Source organism: Lissotriton vulgaris, chromosome 1_1, assembly GCF_964263255.1.
Source record: "Lissotriton vulgaris chromosome 1_1, aLisVul1.2, whole genome shotgun sequence".
Taxonomy (NCBI): domain Eukaryota; kingdom Metazoa; phylum Chordata; class Amphibia; order Caudata; family Salamandridae; genus Lissotriton; species Lissotriton vulgaris.
In genome coordinates this window covers 533,214,169-533,234,657 of record NC_141685.1, presented here as the reverse complement: position 1 = coordinate 533,234,657, position 20,489 = coordinate 533,214,169, and the positions used below count along the sequence as shown (strand labels likewise).

General features: G+C 42.2%; 1 protein-coding gene across 1 annotated transcript in view; it reads left to right on the top strand.

Annotated features, from left to right (window-relative positions):
* The first annotated feature begins 4,013 nt into the window (after window positions 1-4,013).
* LOC147747432 (uncharacterized) overlaps window positions 4,014-20,489 on the top strand; it is a 342,871-nt gene continuing 326,395 nt past the window's right edge. The window contains exons 1-2 of the mRNA XM_086953898.1: window positions 4,014-4,148; window positions 4,305-4,323. Of these exons, the coding sequence (XP_086810024.1) occupies window positions 4,095-4,148; window positions 4,305-4,323 (73 nt within the window). The 5' untranslated portion in view covers window positions 4,014-4,094. The remainder of the gene's footprint in view (window positions 4,149-4,304; window positions 4,324-20,489) is intronic.

Sequence of the window (20,489 nt, the reverse complement as noted above, 5' to 3'; positions counted from 1 at the left end):
GAACGCCCCCCTTTTATTCGGCCCCACTTGATTAATCACCCCAAAATTTTCAACACAGCTGAAGTGAGTGTGCCATCAGTTTTCAAAAATTTGTGAAGATTCGTCAAACGGCACCAAAGATATTGGCAAAAGAAAAATGCTTTTTTAATAGAAACAAGGTTCTAACTATAACTACCTACTGGTGACCACCAGTAAGTAATACATATATATGTATTCACTGAAAAAAATAAAGGTTAGGTGAATATCTCAATGTCTACATTAATGTTTTGAACTTTAAAAAACACAGAAATACACCAGTTACAGTTAGCAGAGCTAACTATATCTTGCGCACCGCTGTGCACTGCTTATGACCTCACATATTACTTCACTCATGTCATGACATGTTCTATGACATCATTTATGGCATCAAATTGCATCATTAATTACATCACCGATAACATTATCATATTAATAGTTAGGTCAGAGTTTCCAGCTAAAACTGTTAGATGTTTGCAAACCCATTTTCGCAGACCTCCATGGACCCAAAATTCTTAAAGTATTCACATCTAATTGAAAAGAGCCTTTACTCCCATCATCTGTTTTTGGTCTGTAAACCCAAAGTAAAGTCTGTGAAACAAAGCCCTTTGGTTGGCATGTCACAATCTCAGGAAAACAGTTGTAGCCCTACTTTTAGGACATTAGGAGTTGGACTCGGTCCTTGTGTTCTGAAAAATGTGAGGATCATAAAAGAGGCAGTGGGAGCATCCTATGACCACAGGGCTCACTTTGGGCTCCCGTGAATATTTTTGTTTTTTAAATGTAACATGGTTGGTAATTCTCTGGCTGGGTTTGCAGACCCCTGAATGCCCCTGATGTGTACAAACCCTGGCCAGAGACTGTGACCCACTGCAAGCTTCTTAGCCAGGGACCAAAAACCCATGGCAAGCTTCATGGACAGGGACTATGAACTCAGGAATTTTGAAACCAACGGCAACCTACATTGACCTGTGCTGGACCTTTCGTAGGGTTCGCTGACTCAGAACCAGCTCCGTGGATATGCTCTGTGGATACCACAAATGGTCCATCAATGGTGCATGTATCGCCAAGGGTTCATAAGTGCTATGATAGGGTCCACAAACCATTAAAAAAGCAATAACAGGTTCCGGGCACGACCAGGTTCTGTGGCTAACCCCCATTCACAACCCAAGTAATTTACGTAGCACTGGCATATTCAGTGGCATTCAGCTTTATGCAAATGTTTGGTAGTGTGTTGATAGTGCTGTTATCTGTGCTTCTATTGCACTCGCAGGTTGTGTGTGTATGTGTGTTTATTTCTGTGCGTATGAGCCAATTAATTGTTTATCGCTAGGTATGATGTTCCAGATGATGCTGAGGTAAGTCAGTATCCATTTTGATTTATACGCTCACTTGGTTGCAATGTTTTATTCGTCTTTCTTTTCATGTATACATTTTTATGAATACATTTTTCTTATTTGGATGGTTGTGTTTTTTTCTGTTTTTCATTTTTAAATCACATATCCATTGAAATAGTGTGTTAAATGATTTACATGTGATATTGATTGCTTGCAGTTCTCAAAATATTTGTAGTTGAGTTACTGAGATAACTAAGGCAGGCATCAGCAACGACACAAGGCTCACAGTAAGCTATATGGAGCTACTAAATTATCCCTAGGTCCAAGAGTAAGCCTTGCTACTAAGTGTGGAGGAGTTTCTCTAGAGAGTGGAGAGTGGCATTCGTAGACCCAGCTGCTATACTACCTCATGGTCAATGAACCATGAGGTAAAATAGCAGCAGGGAAAGTGAGGAAGACCTGGACACTTCACCAACACTAGGCGCTCCATTAGGATGTCAGGCGGATCGCCACCGCCATGGTGGTGGTGGCGATCCGCCCGACAGAAATGACCGCCCGCCACCCTTTTCCCCCCGCCACATTACAATGGCGGGGGGGACCGCAACGTAGGGAAACACTGCCCACCACTTTTCCGCCCCGGTCGCATTGCGGCCGGGGGGGGGAAATGATTAATATGGTGGCGGTGTCTATGAGACACCGCTAGCCATATTACAATGGCACGAGTTCAATGCCTTTCTGCGGCGGCAATGCCGCCACGGAAAGGCAGGCGGTGTTCACTCTGGGGGGCCCCTGTGGGCCCCCGAAGTGAAGGTTGGTACCCCCTGCATTTACATAATCAAAGCGGTAGGTACCGCGCGGTGCCTGCCGCTTTGATTATGTAAATGCTGCAAAGCATTTTTAGTTGTGGCGGGCGGAGCACAGAGCTCCGCCCGCCACAATACTATAAATACAGGATGTGTCCGCCACTGTGGCTGACACATCCTAATGGTGTGTGCGGAACCCCCGCCATTAGGGTGAGCGGTCCCGATTAACGATGGCCATCCTAATGGGGCCCTAGGTTTCCTGGTCTGGCATAGGCCAATGTATGAGGATTTTTCTCAGTTTGGGAGTCCTAAAGTTAGGAGTCCTAACTTTAGGACTCCTAAATTCCTTCTGTGAATACCGAAAGTCTTGAAGTTAGGATTTTTCTCAGTTTAGGAGTAGTAAAGTTAGGACACCTAACTTTAGGACTCCCAAACTGAGAAAAATCCTAACTTTAAGACTTCTGGTTTTCACAGGTAAGTTGTCTTTTTTATTGTTTATTTGTGTCCGTCTCCTGCACCTCCTGCACCCCCGCTCTCCCCTTGACCTGCCTCACCACTCTCCTGCGATACCAGCCTCCACTGCAAATAGCAACCCCCTCTCTGCAACTTTCCAGTACAAAAAGCGCTGAAGAGCAAGCACATTACTGTTTGTAATTATAATTGCATTCACTTTTTCATCGAGCAACACGCTACTCTGGAACCCAAAAAGAATTAGTGGTGAATTAGTATAGGGGAATATTAGATTGATTTGAGCCATGGGCATGTTAGTCTGGTATTTTAAGTGAAAAGGATAGTGAAGGTATAAAAGAGGGAATAGTTTGCATTTAGATAGCGCTTGGTACCTCTGATGAGGTGTTGAAGCACTTTTTGGCGAGTAGCACGCTACTCCGGAACCCAAAACCCAAAAATGATTACTGGTGATTTAGTATAGGAAAATATTAAATTAATTTGGGCGGTGGACATGTTAGTCTATTATTTGGATTGAAAAAGGATAGTGGAGGGGATAGAAGAGGGAAGGGTTTGTATTTACATAGACTTGCTACCGCTGATGAGGTGTTGAAGTGCTTTTCAGCGGGTAGTACGCTACTCTGGAACAATGGGGAATTAACATAGGGAAATACAAAATTAATTTGAGCGGTGGACATGTTAGACTGCTATTTCGATTGATAAGGAATAGTCGGGAGATAGAAGAGGGAAGGGTTTAGAAATGTTTTTGTGGGGGAGTTCTTGGCAGTAGGAGGTTTGCGATGAGCAAAGGTGTTTGTTGTCTCTGTATAGGCCTAGAATACCTTACAAAATATTCTAAAAATGAGGTCAGGTTGAATGTTGAAGTTTCAGACCGGAAGAACAGAAACGCATACCCAGCTGTCACTCAACCCAGACAAAGGGGACCCTGAGAAGCAGGTAGTGGCATTTGCCCCTCAATGTGTAATCGAGCTACGGGTTAGATAACTACACTCCAACTACTGTTCATACCATTATTTCCTGTTAAGTAACCTTACCACCCGCTCTTAAAGCAACCTACCTGAGGTAAAATATAAGTGAAATATGTTCTTACTATGATTCATATCTGCATCGGGGAAGGCGGGTGGTGGATAATAAATGTAAATCAGAAGGATTTCTTTCATACAAGGAACTTTTCTCGAGAGGAAACCTCTGTAATTACATATTTGCCTGAGTTCAATTGTTGCGAATACCAGAGAGGCGCAGGCCCTGCAGTTATTCAACAGTGGGCGAGGTTGGCTTTCACGAGGACAGGGCGTGGCCGCCCATCTCCGGCGCGCGCGCTGAATGTGCCTGGATTGGTCCTTCCCAGCCATTTAAAGACAATTCCTCTCAAAAGGCCTCTACAGTAACACAAGCTCCACGGCCACAGGGGCTGTCTCCATGCTGCTTCTCATCAGTTCCCCCGTGTAAAAATATGAGAAGGACCTGAAGAATGGAGAGCTCACACCTTTTAGGAGTCTATTTATTTATTGCAACGTTTTTACAGGTAAATTGTTTTATAACCATATTTTACTTATTTGTAATGCATACATTGTTACGATTTTAAGCAGACCTACATCCGCATCAATGAAAATGTGCGCTTTATTAAGAGTCAATGCATTTGATTATAAATTAGCTTACACTTTTCTTTTTCTATTTTTAGTTTTCCTCTTGTCAGAGTGGTGAGTAGATTTTTCTTCTTTTTGCTAAACTTCTGATTGGTACTCGCTGCAAGTAAACATGAGAAAGAAGCATGAGAAGCTACGTAGAAAAGAGAGTCGGTTCCGATAACTTGAAGCAATAGGCTGCAACCACAAAGCACCTTTCAAGGAAAGGCAATGCCTCGAATATAAATTATCATCACTAGAAGCGTAGACGCAAACAAATAAACATGCGGCTTAAGAATCGTTCATGACATTGTACAAAATCTAATTTTTAATGTTAAATAAGGAACTGATGAATAATCAATGGTCAATATTTTAATTTCCACATAAAAATAGACTCTAAAGAGCACATAGTTTAGAGAATGTTATTAGCTCGGCAGCTATACCCTCACTTCTCAGAGCAAAATTACTTTTTGCACTTGAAACTTATAATTACCCACTACGACTTTCACCATTAAATATCAAATAACAATACACGTATTATATTCCATTCATCTAGACATTCAGCGGTTTTAATGTATCCCTGATATCTTCACACGACTCTAGACACGTATACTATTTTATATTCAGTGTTTACATATGATGCTTTCATTGTATGTTCATCTATCGCACACATCAGTGTGTCTATGTGGATTTATGCCTCCACACATACGCATTTACACGTATTTATGAATGTGCCCATTTTTCATATTGAGTCATCTGTTAGTGTGCCTGACAAATATTGAGTAAAATACATAGGTATCTTGAGTATATATAAATATATATATATATATATTTATAAATTTCTCTGTTTTTAAATATATGAATGTCTGCCTTTCACATGTACACCTTCGCATATATATTTATTTATGTATACTAATCTATTTATAGACAAAGATATAAAGAGCATGCATTAAACATGTGCATGTATTTGCACACATGTACGTACAACACAGTTATGCCTGTCTTTATCAATCTTTCGAAATTGATAACTACACGATAAATGGGCATACACGTTTATTTTTTACGTACTTTGTAGATATATAAAGATATATGTATTTACATTGTACATATATAGTTACCTTTATGTGTGCACATATGTATATTTATATTTGTATTTATATTCCTAGGTGTGTCCATTTTTCCGACTGTGTTTAGGGTTTGTGTATGCATAGCTAACTATAATTTTATGTACATCAAAAACATAAGTAATGTTTATAAATATATAAATGTGTATATATATATATATATATATATATATATATATATATATATATATATATATATATATATATATATATATATATGTGTGTGTGTGTGCGTGTGTGTGTATTAAAGTACATCCACAATTACGTGTGTGTGTCTGTATGAATATAGATACGTATGCATTCATGTTTAAGGAAATGCTTATGTATTCATATGCCCAATTACAAAATGAGCAAATAAGTATTTGTATCAATGTTTTTTAAATCTGAAATACAATCCAGTTTTCAGACTTTCTTCTCGTGAGCTGAACTTTTGATCAGATATAAATGGAAAATACATACGTCTTGGAACATTGTGATTCCTAAAAAATCGAGAAATCCTCTATTCCTAAATATCTGATCCATAAATATTGCAAGAAATATGTAAATCTTTGAAGGGACAAATAAATGTTGGACTCTAAGAATAGTGGGCTGAGACCACATCCCCACCACCCTCGGTCCTCTGTGATCACCTTGATACCCTCCCCCACATGTGATGCTTTTCCTGTCTTGAAGTCCTGACGGAGTTCCCATAAAGTGTTTCTTCTCCAGACTGGTCTGAAGTCTAAACCTCATACCTCCTACTCCGCTGCAGCCCAGGTTGCATGGATACTACCTGTCATTTTGTTGAGATATCCCTTGAAGTGACAATGGGGGACACATATTGCACATATTTAAGTTTTGGAAAGTTTAGACCCTGAAATGAGCAGACTTTGATTTACCTTAAGTTGATTTCGCTCCTCTTTCTCCGAGTCTGTTCTTTATAGTGCAGCTGAACACAAAGGGCTGAATATGTTTTCTGGATCTCTTCCACTTGTGCTGTGGTTAAGTAGAGTCCCTTTCAGTGGAGGTCTTCTCTTTGTTTGATGGAAAAGATGTTAACGGTATCTGGTAACCCTTAGGGTGTAGGTAAAAGTGCATACCGTGTATGGGGGTTTCTAGTCTTTATGGAGCCATGCTTCGTGTTTCTTCCTCAGCATAGGACAGCAGGTGATCTTGTTGCAGTATGCGGCTTTGTGTGGTATCTTCATCCCTATGCCATGCATTCTCTCCTTAGTTTATGTCCCCTGCTGCTCAGCCAGGGTGAGTGTGATGTGATTAGAAGGCTGGTGTGTACCTGGATGAGTGAATGTCATTTGGAGTGTGACTGAGCAGGAAGGATGCTGCTCCCAGTGGGGCCTTTCCGGTCTCCTCACTACCATCTTTACCTGAGACTCCTACCTTGAGGTGCGCCCTAGTTAGTCTCTGCAGTGCCTATACAGCAATCTTCCATCTTTGTTACCGAGCTGGAACACTGCACTTACAAATCGGTCAAAGTCATGCTCCAAGTGGATTGAACATGCCCGCTATGTACTTTCCCTGGTGACGCCTATAATACAGTTGTCCGGCCAGGCGGAGCTGTGTGTGACGCAAGAGTTTCCAAGGCAACGCTTCATATCTGAAGCTATGGTGTCTCACTGTGAACTTCATTCATCGCCACAGCTGCAGAGATCCCTTGAGGAGCAGTGCCTCAGTCTTCTATGTGTATCATTGTCAGGAAAAAAAAGAATAAATAAATAAAACTACTTTGCGGAAGGTGTTCAACCAGCTGCGGCCCGTGCAGGTAAGAGCGGGGGGCCAGGTGGGGGATAATTTCAACAGACGCGACCAGGGAAAATTAAATAAATAATACATTTGCCCTGGTCATTGTCCGTCGAAATCCCCCCTCACCCAGTCCCATCGCTCTTGCTTGTACGGGCCTCGGCTGTGTTCATCCTAGGCTAGCTTTGACCCCAACATTTCAAGGGACCTGGTACTTGTCCTTATCTTGTATGCCTCTTACTTTTGATATGCCTACTTCACAATTACAATTCCTTCCACCTGTGACTGTGAATATGGTGTGAAGGGCCTCCTGTTATCTTACGCTTTAAAACAATATTGGGTGAGAGTTCGCTCACCAGGAACATTTAAATGTTATTGTGGGATATAGCTCTGTGCCATCTGGAGATGGTGTTAATGCCTTGTTGGGTGCTAATCTTGATATTCTGGCTGTTTCTGTATACTGTGATTCATTTTCTGATCGATGATGGTCTGCATTTACTCGGTGTGTGGTTGATAATTTGATTAGTGGATTTTATCCCTAGGTTCCTGAGGAGTAACCCCATGTGTGCTGTTTGTGTGTTATGCAGTATACAGTGTGAATGTTGAACCTTATATAAATGTTGCCTGTTGTGGGGTTCATGTTCCTTATCCATATGCTATTTACTTTTACTTGAGCTGGGGCATGTTTATTACATCCAAATCAATTCTTACAGTACCTGGTGATGGGGCAAGGATTCTGCAACCTAAACCATACTTACTTACTGGAGCTGGTGCCAGGCCTTTGCATTGCAGCCCAAACCGTTCTTGCATTTGCGTGTTGTGGGGTATATTTCTCGCACCCACATGTTGCTTTAGGTGGGGCTTGTTTGTTGTTACCCAAGCAAATACCTAATTTACAACGACTTACAGGTGTTGGACATGGGGTATTTGTTTTGCACTCAAACCTTTTCTTAGGAGTAGATGGGTTGCACCTCAGGGGCATATGTTTTGTTTGTGGCGGGTGTATGAAATCCGTTGGGGCACATGTTTCGCATCCTTATGCTACATCGTGGTGATGGGGCATATGTTTTGTACCCAAACCTTTTCTTTGGGTCATATGTGTTGCACCCGCAGGGGCATATGTTTATCCTATAGCAGGTGTATGGCATCCATTTGGGCACATTCATTGCACCCTCGTGCTATGCTGCAGGATTGGCGACTCTAGAAGTATCATTTTTGTATGTGCTCCTCTATGTTTTAATGTCTGCTGAGGGGAGAGAGTGTGGGGGTTTCTCCCCCAGGATGTGTGCATGTGTTACTCTTAACCTTGTATCACTGTTTTCTTCTCTTGCCCTTAAATTTGTATGCATTGCATGATTGAAATTGTACACCCCCATGCTTTGTTCTCATTTGATGGATTTTAAGTATTACTGTCTAACGTGGATTCATACATTTGATTTTTTCCCGTGAAGAAGGGAGGAGTGTGGTGTCTTCATCCCTATGCCATGCAATCTCTCCTCAGTTGATGTTGCCTGGCGCTCAGCCAGTGTGAGTGTGAGTTAGTGTGTGCCTGGATGAGTGAATGTCAGTTGGAGTGCGTGGGCTGAGCAGCAAGGATGCTGCTCCCTGTGGGGCTTTCCAGTTTCCTTACTACCATCTTTACCTGTAACCTGAGACTCCTACCTTTAGAATAAACCGTATCCTGTTTCACCTATACTACTGGCTACCCCTCATCTTCAATCGCCACACTTTGCTATATTGCACAGTGCACCGAGATTGCTGTATGATCTTTCAATCATAGGTTTGCGATGCACTTAAAGCTATAGTATTGGGTGACAAGGATTTACCTCGCAGTACCTTTCCTACCTCATTGGTTACGTTGCCCTCTTACCGGCTCGCAGTGCACTGATGTGAGGACACCGAGAGCACCAAGGAAAGGCGAAAAGTGCACCACTGCTGCCTCTGGCAGGGGTACAGGGACCCGGTAATGCTAGGCGTTACTCTCTGACATGCTAGGGAGAGTTGAGACCTTCCAAAGTCAGAATAAAACAGGGTGAATACACCTCCAAATTTAACATCTCTGGGGTCAGATTCTACAACATATAGTAACCCTTAGTGTGTTTAAATGACCTACACTCATAGCAGTTATAAAGGGTTAACACATTGTGAAGTAACTGCTTCCCCGCCCACTTTACACCCAGCTCCAATGACTAAATCCAAGCTTTCGAATGCCCCAAAATAGTTAGATGAGGGCGATATTGCGTCAGAATGCAGCGTTCCTGCATTAAAGCATATTATGCAGTTACAAAGACTAGACTGCCATAGGGCAGGGCCCCAGACCTGAAATACAGAATCATGGGCTATGGTGGCATGCAGGAGGTTCTGAGTAAAACTCTACAGGGTTGGAGTACAGCGACAGAGGTACAGGTTAAAATGCTCCAGTACTTGCATAGCCAGCGTCACACGACCACAATGCAGCATATCTTGGTAAAGTAGCACTTACACAGTTAAGAGAGAAAGTGACAAACCTTTGATAAGTAAGACGGTAAATCTTGACCTGGTTGAAATTCCCATAGCCCTAAGTGGTGAATACTAACACTATATACCATTTAGTAGAGGCGCGCCCCATTTTTCACACTCACATCAGGTGTTTCATGCCACCTCATTACCTACTAGGCCACCAATTTGCCCGTGCCTCTGGCAACCCATTTATGGTGTTATTATGCACTATTTAGGGCATTAATATACACCAGAACCATGGAATAGGGAAGTAGGGCTGCCAGTATATATATTGTGATGCATGTAAATCTACTGACTGACATTATAAGACTTTCAAACAAACAACTAGAGACCTATTGTTATTAGGATGAGGCATCAAAATAAAGTTGTCCTGAGGATTGCTCAGGACGTTACACAGCCATTTGAAGGGCTGAAATATGTTGGCGATAGCATTAGGGTGGTAGGGTAGTAACCCCTCTAAGAACACCCCTATACCTACAATTATTAATTATACCGAAGGCACCCAAAATCAAGAGTAATAGGAGTGTCCTTAAGGTGTTTTTAGCATTTTACATCATTCTAGGAATAATATTCAAAGAGCTTTCTGGATGATGGTTGAGCCCACCCTGGTTTATAGGGGCTAGGGTGGGGAAACAACCTTTACGTTGCACTACCTTTACAACGCAGTCATTACAACTCAACATCCTTTACATCGCATGCCATTACAACGTAGCCATTACATCGCATGTCACTACAACGCATGTCATAACAACGCATGTCACTACAAAGCATGCCATTACAACGCAACATAAGGTAAGTAATGGTGAATAGTAATTTTTACTATCCAACACTTACCCTCCTGTTCCCCTAAAAGTAATATGCATTGTAATGGTATGCGTTGTAATGATATGCATTGTAATGAAATGCGATTGAAAATGTAGTTTCTAAAAATGCATTGTTATGGCATGCGATGTAAAATCATGCATTGTACTGGATGTTGCGATGTAAAAACTGCGTTGTAAAGGCATGCGTTGGAAATGTTTGCCTGGTAACGTCATACATTCGCCAGGGTGAAACCTGATGATGAAACATGACACCAATAGAGTGCGTGAGGGTCCATAAACAATTCCTTTGGGTTTTTTTTCATTTTGGAGAATCAAGTCCAAATGGAGTCAATGAGGGGGTAGAATACATTTTTATGACTAATATATTATACAGGTTTTTACTTGTTTTAGGGGCTAACTTGACCCATGAAAGGTAATGGTTTCAGGCACAGGTTTTAAGTTTTGGAATTTTCAATAAAAAAATGTCCCTTGTTCCGTCAGTGATTTCCCTCTCTCCTCCCAAGACACCCCAGCAGGCTTCAAAGTTATGACCCAGTTTAATCTAAACTCATCCACATATAAAGAGCTATTCTCAAAGCCACCCTTACAGAGATCCAAGCTCCTGGTTATTGTGTAATAACCAGCCGTGGTCGGTGGTGGGAGTACCTGCCGGGCGGTGACTTGGGGAGGGGCAGGGTGGGGGTAGTAAGTTATGGATTATGGAGGTTTACAGGTAATTAAACCTATAAATAAATAAAACGAATTTCGTGGTGCGCACTGCATCGGATTTCAGGATGCAGTGCACGCAACAAAATTCGTTTTTATTTATTTATAGGTTTACTTACCTGTTAACCACCAAAATCCATAGTTTACTACCCACCATCCTGCTCCCCACTTCACCGCCCAGCAGGTACTCCCACTACCGACCGCGGCTGGTAATAACTATCATCATTGTGGTATTAGGGTAAAATTATTTTGATTTTACCCATTACTTCTCACCAGTTGCCACTTACGCTCATCTAGTCAAAGGGTGTGCTTTGTCTTTGTTTGCTGTGGCACCAATCACATTTGATTTCACCACCTTTTTGCTACTTTAAAAATGTAGTTTATTTGCACTACTTAGCCCCAAATACAAGTGTATGCCCATATACGGGTGAGAAACGAAGATTGTGTGGGAACAATGAGTTGTGTCAGACATGCATTAATAATATTAACATTCAGGTGTACTTAAGGGGTGTTGGTTGCCTTACAAAAGACTAAGAAAAAGAAAACGTTCATGGGTGGAGCGATTTTATTACTCTCAGAAACTGACTACATTCCTGTCTACTGTTGTTGCCCACTGTGCCACTTCAGACAGAGACCAACCATATGCAAATCAGATTTGGTCCTCAACCAATAGGAAGAGTACAGCTGGAATGGTCAGGCCAGGTCCCCTCTGGACAGGAAGACAAGCACCATCAGGCAAGTTGTGGCCTACTGGGGCTCATTTGTGAGGTGTAGATTGAGTCTAATGGCACAGTGAGCAGAGGGCCAACATCTAAGCATACTTGTCCAACTTTGGGTGTTATCTAGATAAAGAAAAAAGTGACCTGTTAAGATGGAACTGAAGTCACACTTTCCCACCCAGGAGAGAAACTGATTTAAGAGGTTTGGGGACACGTGATCACGTGCGTCCGTTGCTGGACTTTGTAATTCAGGAGGTGGCTTAGACATGTCACTTATCCTAGAAGAATCCTCTTGGTAAGAGTAAAGGGGAAGTGCCAGTACCTCATGACTGGGTTCCTGCAGGGTCTGCAAGTGGGGAAAGGTGATACCACATCACCTCGGTAGAAGAAGTGCCTCTGGATCTACAACATCTACAGGTTGCATGCTCCACTGCCACCGCGTTCAGGTAAGCAGCAGAGGTGCAAAGACACAAGAACTTTCCTATGAGACATGGGAGCACCCAAAGGCATGCAAGCAACACAGTAGATTTTTTTTAACTAATAAAGCCAACTACCATACAGATCTGTACTTATTCTGTCTTTAGGTGATTAATTAAGGAATCTCTTTAGAACTTATCACATGTCTGTATTGCATGGAGATAGCCATACAAATGAGGTGGAGAATTCGATGAAATACAGGATGCTCTTCAAAGCCAGTGCACAGAATCACAGCAGAAGCAAATCTCTTTGGAGTACATCTGTCAGGGTAAACAGATAGCTGCTGACATTGCAGGAGCAGTGTTCATCCAGGGCAATTATGTTGGGGGTCCAACATACGTGTTTGGTGTGATGTCTTAGCTAGCAGTGTGATGATATCCGTTTGCATCAATGGAGTGTTCTAAAAACTTCATTAACGTGGCACTCACATGAGCCTTGAGATATGACAAACTGTCGCCAATTTCTAATCTGATTTACCTCAACAAATTCTGGAGCAGGAAGTAATAAAGTACTTCAAGAATACATGAAGGAGAACAATGTAATAAATGCCTGGCAATTGGGATTCAGGCCCTTGCAAGGAATTGAGACAATACATGCTTCCTATTCACCCTGAATGGAAGCAAACAAGCTGTGTTAATAGTGCTTCTTGATTTCTCTTCAGTCTATGACATAGCTTACCATATGATTGCGTATAAAGACTCTATACCAATAGATTGGCCTGTTCTGAGCAACAGTAAACTACATCCCCTCTTTTCCGTCCAGTCAATCCCAACAAATATGAATTTGTGACAGTGGAATAGTTGACTCGTAGTATTGAATGTGATATTCCACCAGTGTCTGCTATGTGACATCTGCTATAACATATTTCTGTGCCTCCACTGACCTCTGCTATTACATAGTTCTGTGCCTCCACAGATGATGGACGGAATGCTGAACAATGCAAGCATTCACCCCCGACACAGATCTGGGTTTAATCCACAATTCTTTGCTCATCATGCCACCCCAGTTTAGACCCAGCCATATCCAAAACAGTCTTAACCCTGCTCCTCATGGAAACAGTCCAGCCTGAACTGGCAAGGCCAGGTCCTCACTAGACCAGAAACAAGCATCCTGGGCCCGGTTTTGGGGTATCACCCCTTATTACCCAGGCTACCTTGAATCCAGTGGCACAGTAAGCACAGGACTCAGGCCTGGGCATACACTTCCCACTTGGGGCAACAAAACCAAAAAGAACAGATGATGGACGTAATGCTGAACAATGCAAACATTCACCCCCAGTCACTGATATGGGTTTAATGTACTGTTTTTTAGCTGACCACACCACCCCAGTTGTGACTGAGCCATCTACAAATCTTGCACATATGCATCACCAGGTCCATTTTTAATTATCTGATGATGACTTGCGAATTCACTTTAAATCAACAATCATTCAAGGAATAACACAAGCAACATTGTGGAATGCTCAGAACACTCATACCTCTTGATGAAACAAATCTTTCTCTGCTTGAACACAGTAACAATTTACCAAATGATACTAGGTGGGTCAGACCTCTACATGCTTCCTTTCCAGTGGCCTTCACGCCAACCACTTCCCAAAACGCAACAACCCTGGATGTCATCTGTGGTTCAAAATGTTCATTCAGTCACCCCAAACACAGTTGTCAAGAAAGACAACTGCCAATTGTCGTTAATTAGGAAAATGCTCCCTGTCACTATCTATGGATTGATTTGACTGCAATACAGTATTTTACTAAGGTTTTTTCACAAACACTGACAGATCATTTAAAAGGACTACTAAACCAGACAGCCTTTTTGAAACCGTCAGGAGCAATACCATGTAAAATCCAATCCAATCCATGGGAGCCACAGATTACATCAAAATCTGTTTGCATAATTCCCAAGGATTGCTGTAGACTGGCTCCCCAGTGCACCCCAGCCAGAAACCTAATGTTGTCCAACAAGCCACTTTCATGAAAACCCCATACCACGTCAAATAGACTTTGTTCCTTCCATTGCAATCAGGTTTATTCAGCATGCCATCAGCATCTGGGTTCAAGAGGTCAGCGTTAGGATAGATATTAGTCTAGAACAGGAAACTACAATGCTAATTAAACATTACCTCCAAATATACATCATTTCTGACAATGAAGAGTGGATCCGATGATTTTTCATGATCCGAGAAACAGTAATTTCATGCTAATAGGTCCTGGAAATAGTGACAAAGGAATATTAGATCACATTTTCTTTGAACCATTCAGAGTCCTAAATGATATTGACTCCCTTGCCTTTTAATACTTACAAATTGCTTGCTTTGAAGAAGGAGATCCAAAAGATGACCCTAAAGAAGACACTAACTAAAGAACCTCCATGGGAAGGGGGCATAGGTGTGCTTTCCAACATCTAGATAGTGAAGATGTCGATGGGGAAGTGACTTGTTTAGGACCCCAAAGTTTTCCACCTATGTATTTTCACTATCAGATTTTAAAATCATGACTGTCTAAATGATTCGTCCTCTGGTGATGCGGGGAGTATTGCTGCCCACATTAGACTTCCAGAATGTATTCTAGCATGGACACATTTTTAAGGTAGCATAGTAAGTTGTCCCATCTATGAGCATTGGACAGTGTGGGTGCTTTACTGTTTTGCTAATCTGTCAAAATCATCTGCATGTTTACTCAATAATATCCAAGCTCCCTTTTATATGCCTTATTCTCAATTAAAAGACACACAGATGATGGACGGAATGCAGAGCAAATCAAACATTCTCCCCAGTCGATAGATCTGGGTTAAATCCATTGTTCTTTTGCTCACTATGCCACCCCAGTTTAGACCCAACCATATGCAAATCAGTCTTGACCCTGTGCCTCATGGGAACAGTCCAGACTGAACTGCCAAGCCAGGTCCTCCCTAAATGGGAAACAAGCATCATGGGACCGGTTTCGGGGCACCACCCCTCATCAGCCAGGCTAGCTTGAATCCAATGGCACAGTGAGCCTCGGACAAACATCTAGGCATACCCGGTGCACTTAGGGCGAGAAAGCAAAAGACACACAGATGATGGATGGAATGAGGAGCAAATCAAACATTCTCCCCCAGTCAAATATAAATTATATACATATATACATTTATACATATATACATACATACATAAATATATAAATTATATATATATATATATATATACATACATACATATATATATATATATATATATATATATATATATATATATATATATATATATATATATATATATATATATATATATATATATATATATATACTATAAGTCCCAACATACATTGAGTTCAACTAATCTGAGAAGCCTATTGGAGGGCGTTACATTCGCCAATTATGTGGGAGTGTCTAAAGCAGCACAAACTCTTTGTCGTGCCTCTGAAGAGAGCGGAAGCTCAGAAACTTGTCAGGCTATTACTACCGACACAAGAACTGTAATCAAGCTGGACTGTGGAGCTGTCTTTTACCCGAATAAATGCCTTTTGTCACCTGCTGCCGTGTGCGTCCTTACCTGTGGGTACTTGGAGCTTGAATGTAAACGCGGCAGCCCAGCCGCGAAGGATTGCACTACCCCATGAAGACAGGGGGTCACGGAGCCCGGAATCTTGCCGAGCCCCAAGTGTGGAGCAGCACGTGAGGGATCCATGGATGGCGCGCAGCCCGGGGCCCATCAGAGGACTTCGTATGCCACAGTATAATTCATGTGCATGGAAGTTAGTACTTAAGACACGGACTATAAAACCCAACATATATTGCGCTCAACTAATCTGAGAAGCCCATTGGAGGGTGTTTAATTCGCCAATTATGTGGGAGTGTCTAAAGCAGCACAAACTCTTTGTCGTGCCTCTGAAGAGAGCGGAAGCTCAGAAACGCGTCAGGATATTACTACCGACACGAGAACTGTAATCAAGCGGGACTGCGGAGCTGTCTTTTACCCGAATAAATGCCTTTTGGTACCCTGCTGCCGTGTGCGTCCTTACCTGTGGGTACTTGGAGCTTCAATATATATATAATATAATTATACACAGCATGTGACATTTGAGCCCCGTGGATCTGGTACATGCCCTGTATGCTTTTACCGTTTGTTTTTGTTCTTGCACACAGTCAATAATACAGCTCGATGCAATTCTGCTCAGTGTGATAACCTTTATTTAACCGGGTAATTTATGCTCTGTTCAGTCACTAGGAAATGAGGGAAAAGCAAATAAGAATCGTTGTCACTCGTAACACTTTCTGCATTTATAAGCAGTTTTAATTCTTGCAGTTTTTATACTGTCAGGTAGGCAGCATGTTTTGAGAGCATTGATGCCATATTTTTAAATTATTAGAAGAGCACCTCGGCATGTCATTATAACTTGTTTAGATCTCAGGCTAACGAGACACATCTTTATATTCACTGTGTACACATCAGTAATTGGATCAAGTTAAATAGTTGGCATTACTTGATTACTGCGCAGTATGCAGTTTCCATGTCTTTTAGTCAATACTGTTTGCATTTTGCATATATGCATATGTTAAAACCTGTAAGTTTTTCCTGTGATATTTTCGTGCACACAGTCCACTTTCTATGCCTATGTTATGCCTGATGGAGGGAGGAGGGCTATATAGCCTAGAAACTCTATGGCACCTATTAGATTGACAAAGCCTGCTGCACAGGCGAAACGCGTCTCTCTTTCTATACGGGGTCGTGGGAGACCTGAATAACAAAAAAGAAGCCTTATCCAAGCACACTTTGTGTACGTGCCTCTTCTTTGTGGGAGCAGGACTGGTTTTTTTTGGATATATATATATATATATATATATATATATATATATATATATATATATATATATATATATATAGAGAGAGAGAGAGATAGAGAGAGAGAGAGAGAGAGAGAGATGTAGATAGACATAAGTATATATGATTATATATATATATATGTGTGTGTCTATATATATGTGTGTGTGTGGATAGATGGATAGATAGATAGATAGATAGATAGATAGATAGATAGATAGATAGATAGATAGATAGATAGATAGATAGATAGATAGATAGATAGATAGATAGATAGATAGATAGATAGATTGATAGATAGATAGATAGATAGATAGATAGATAGATAGATAGATAGATAGATAGATAGATAGATAGATAGATAGATAGATAGATAGATAGATAGATAGATAGATAGATAGATAGATAGATAGATAGATAGATAGATAGATAGATAGATAGATAGATAGGATAGATAGATAGGTAGATTTAAGGTTTTAGGTGTAGGGTTCGGTGGAGGTTTTAGATTTAGGGTTGTGAAGTGGTTTTGGGATCGGTAGGGTAGGGGTATTGTTTAGTAAGGTTTTCTAGAGTCTAGGAATGGGTAGGGATATAAGTTGGTACGGTTATTTTTAGGGTTTATAGGTGGATAGGGGTATAGGGTGGTAAGGATATTTTTACGGTTTAGTGCAGGGGTCTCCAAACCGGTCCTAGAGGGCCGGATCCATGCCAGATTTTTGGGATATCCCCATTGAGATACATGTAGTAATTTTAAAAATCTGGCATGGATCCGGCCCTCCAGGACCGGTTTGGAGACCCCTGGTTTAGTGGGTGGTTAAGAATATCAGGCCTAAAGGTGGTTATTAGGGTTTAGGGGTGGGTAAGGGTATTTTTAGGGCTTAAGGATTCAGGAATGGGGAAAGGTATTGAGTAGTAAGGGTATTTTTAGAGTTTCTAGGGTTTAGGGGTGGGTAGGGGTAACTAAAAAAAGGGTGGTGTTTGAGGTGTTCCCACAAAATATAAATTATATGTATATGCATGTATATGAACTTACCTTATTAATACTTACCCTAAAAATACTACCAATTTCGTGGTAAAGGCATACATTGTAAAAGTATGTTTGTGGTAAAGAAATGCAAGGTACAAAATACATGGTGAAGTACTGCATTGTGCTTTAATGTGTTGTAATGTCATACAAGCCTCACAAGATAAGATAAACAATGTTTTGACGTTGGTAGATAATCCCGTCATCCTTTTGTGAATCAGGGCATCCACATGCGAATGAGATGCACCGATGGCTGCCAATACCATCTTTAGCGACGGCTCACGCTCCGTCCGGTCCATTTCTCCACGCTCAACACCAATCATGTTCACCTCCCTGGGGAGCCGTCTTCCTCGGTGGGAATAGACAGGAGCGGAACGGACGGCGTCGGAGTGGACTGATCGGTTTCTGCGGCAACAATATGTATCTCGCTTCCGCGAGCGAAGACCCCGACCCACCGAACCCCGGTCAGGCCACACCGGGTCCGCGGGCCAGGGACCTCCACCCCCGGCCACTGTCGTGCCACGTCACTCCTCCCTCAATGTTAATCAGGCAAAATGAGCGCTGTCGAGATCGGGCAAAGAAAAAACCTCCACTGCGGTGGACCGGACCCTGACTGCCTCTCACGGCCGATGTTGTTCAACTACGACACGGCCAGATCAAAACTCGAGGCCCCGGCTCTCCTGCTGGATTAGGCCGCAAACTTCAACTTGACGCAGCTCCGTCACCCATGCAAGTTAAGTTTTCGGAATTGGACCATCAGAGTGAGTATCGGTTCATCTACACGGAGGTCGGGCGTTAAATCAGGATTATCAACAGGATCTTTTGGCAGGATACGGAGGTCGGTGGAGCCGGGAGCCTAAGCGGCCATCTTAGTTGCTAGCGAAGCTCCTCCCCAAAGACAAATTTAAAAGACAGATTAGTAACACAGAGGGAAAATTAAATGCTTCAGAAACGCGAGTCAGAAGCAACACTTTAGCAGAGTATCAGTCCCAGTGAAGAACCCAAAACACAGACACAGATGACCAAAGAGCGTGCGATCGCAGAATAGGGGTTTTAAAAAGTACAGCACATCCAGACCAGGTAGACACCCTCATACGCCGTTCCACACACGAGGAAGCACCAAGGGCTTATTTACAAGTCCCTTACGCCGCCGTTGCGTCATTTTAATATGGGAAAAAGTGACGTACCGGCGACGCAAGGGCCTTGCAAAGAAGCCCCCCAGACTTTATATGTTGCAGTCACCTGAACAATCCCTGACTTCAGAACTTGGCGGTGAATACAAGCTGCCAGTGTGAAAACAAAAAATAACTTCGCCAAATATGGTCAGACAAAGCCCCACAAAGCAAGGAGGATGTGACTAAAATGGGGTCCTGTTGGCATGGTTGGATCACGGATGGCAGCCCAATCTGCTCAGAAAGGTGATCCCTAGCCAGCAACCCCGGGGAAATTCCAGTGTCGCTAAGATGTCCGTCAGCTTGCGAAACCCCAAGAGACGCAAAGCAGATGTATTGCTTTCTAGGAAAAGAGACAGGCGTTTCAACAACAGAACAATAGAGCCATCTAGTGGCAGCAAATCAGTTTGCTTGAAGAAAAGTCTCTAGGAAAATGAGAACATTTCGAACTCAGTAGCTAGCCTGCTAATTATAAGTATTCTTCTAAACTTTATAGGAAAATAGCAACAGCGTCAGAGGAGGTAATAAATCGCTAGCTTTAAAGGCGCTGAGGAGCGTTTTCTTACGGAACACTAGACCATGAGCCAAATTTATCAATGCTCTGCGCCAGGTTTACGTTACAAGGGGGCAGATTTACAATAATCTAACGCAGCACGGTGCAGCAAGTCATTAGTTTGAAAAGCACAGTGATGGGACATATTTACAACAATATGTTGCATAACTGTGCCTCCCCCTGCACGGGTGCACAAACTGCTGCCATGCTCTGACGCCGGCCCCTTTGCACCATGGTGCAAGGATGCCTGCGTCGTGAGCAGATTGTTTTTGTTCAGGTAGGGTTCCCTTCCTGCACATAAACAATCTGAAATGCAGTTTTTCAACTTATATGTGTGCTGCATTAGCACACATAGAAGTTGAAAAACAGCATTGTTTCAATGATTGTTTATGTGCAGGAAGGGAACACTTCCGGAACAAAAACAATCGTTAGAGGTGATTTCCGATTTCTATGTGTGCTGCGGAATGCAGCACGCATAGAAACAGGAAACAAAAACGAGGAGAAATGAATACATTTCTCCTTGTTGCGCCTTTCTACGCCTCCCCTGGGGAGGTGTTGCATTCACACGTATTTTCAGATTTACGATTCCTCGTAAATCTGGAAATGTGG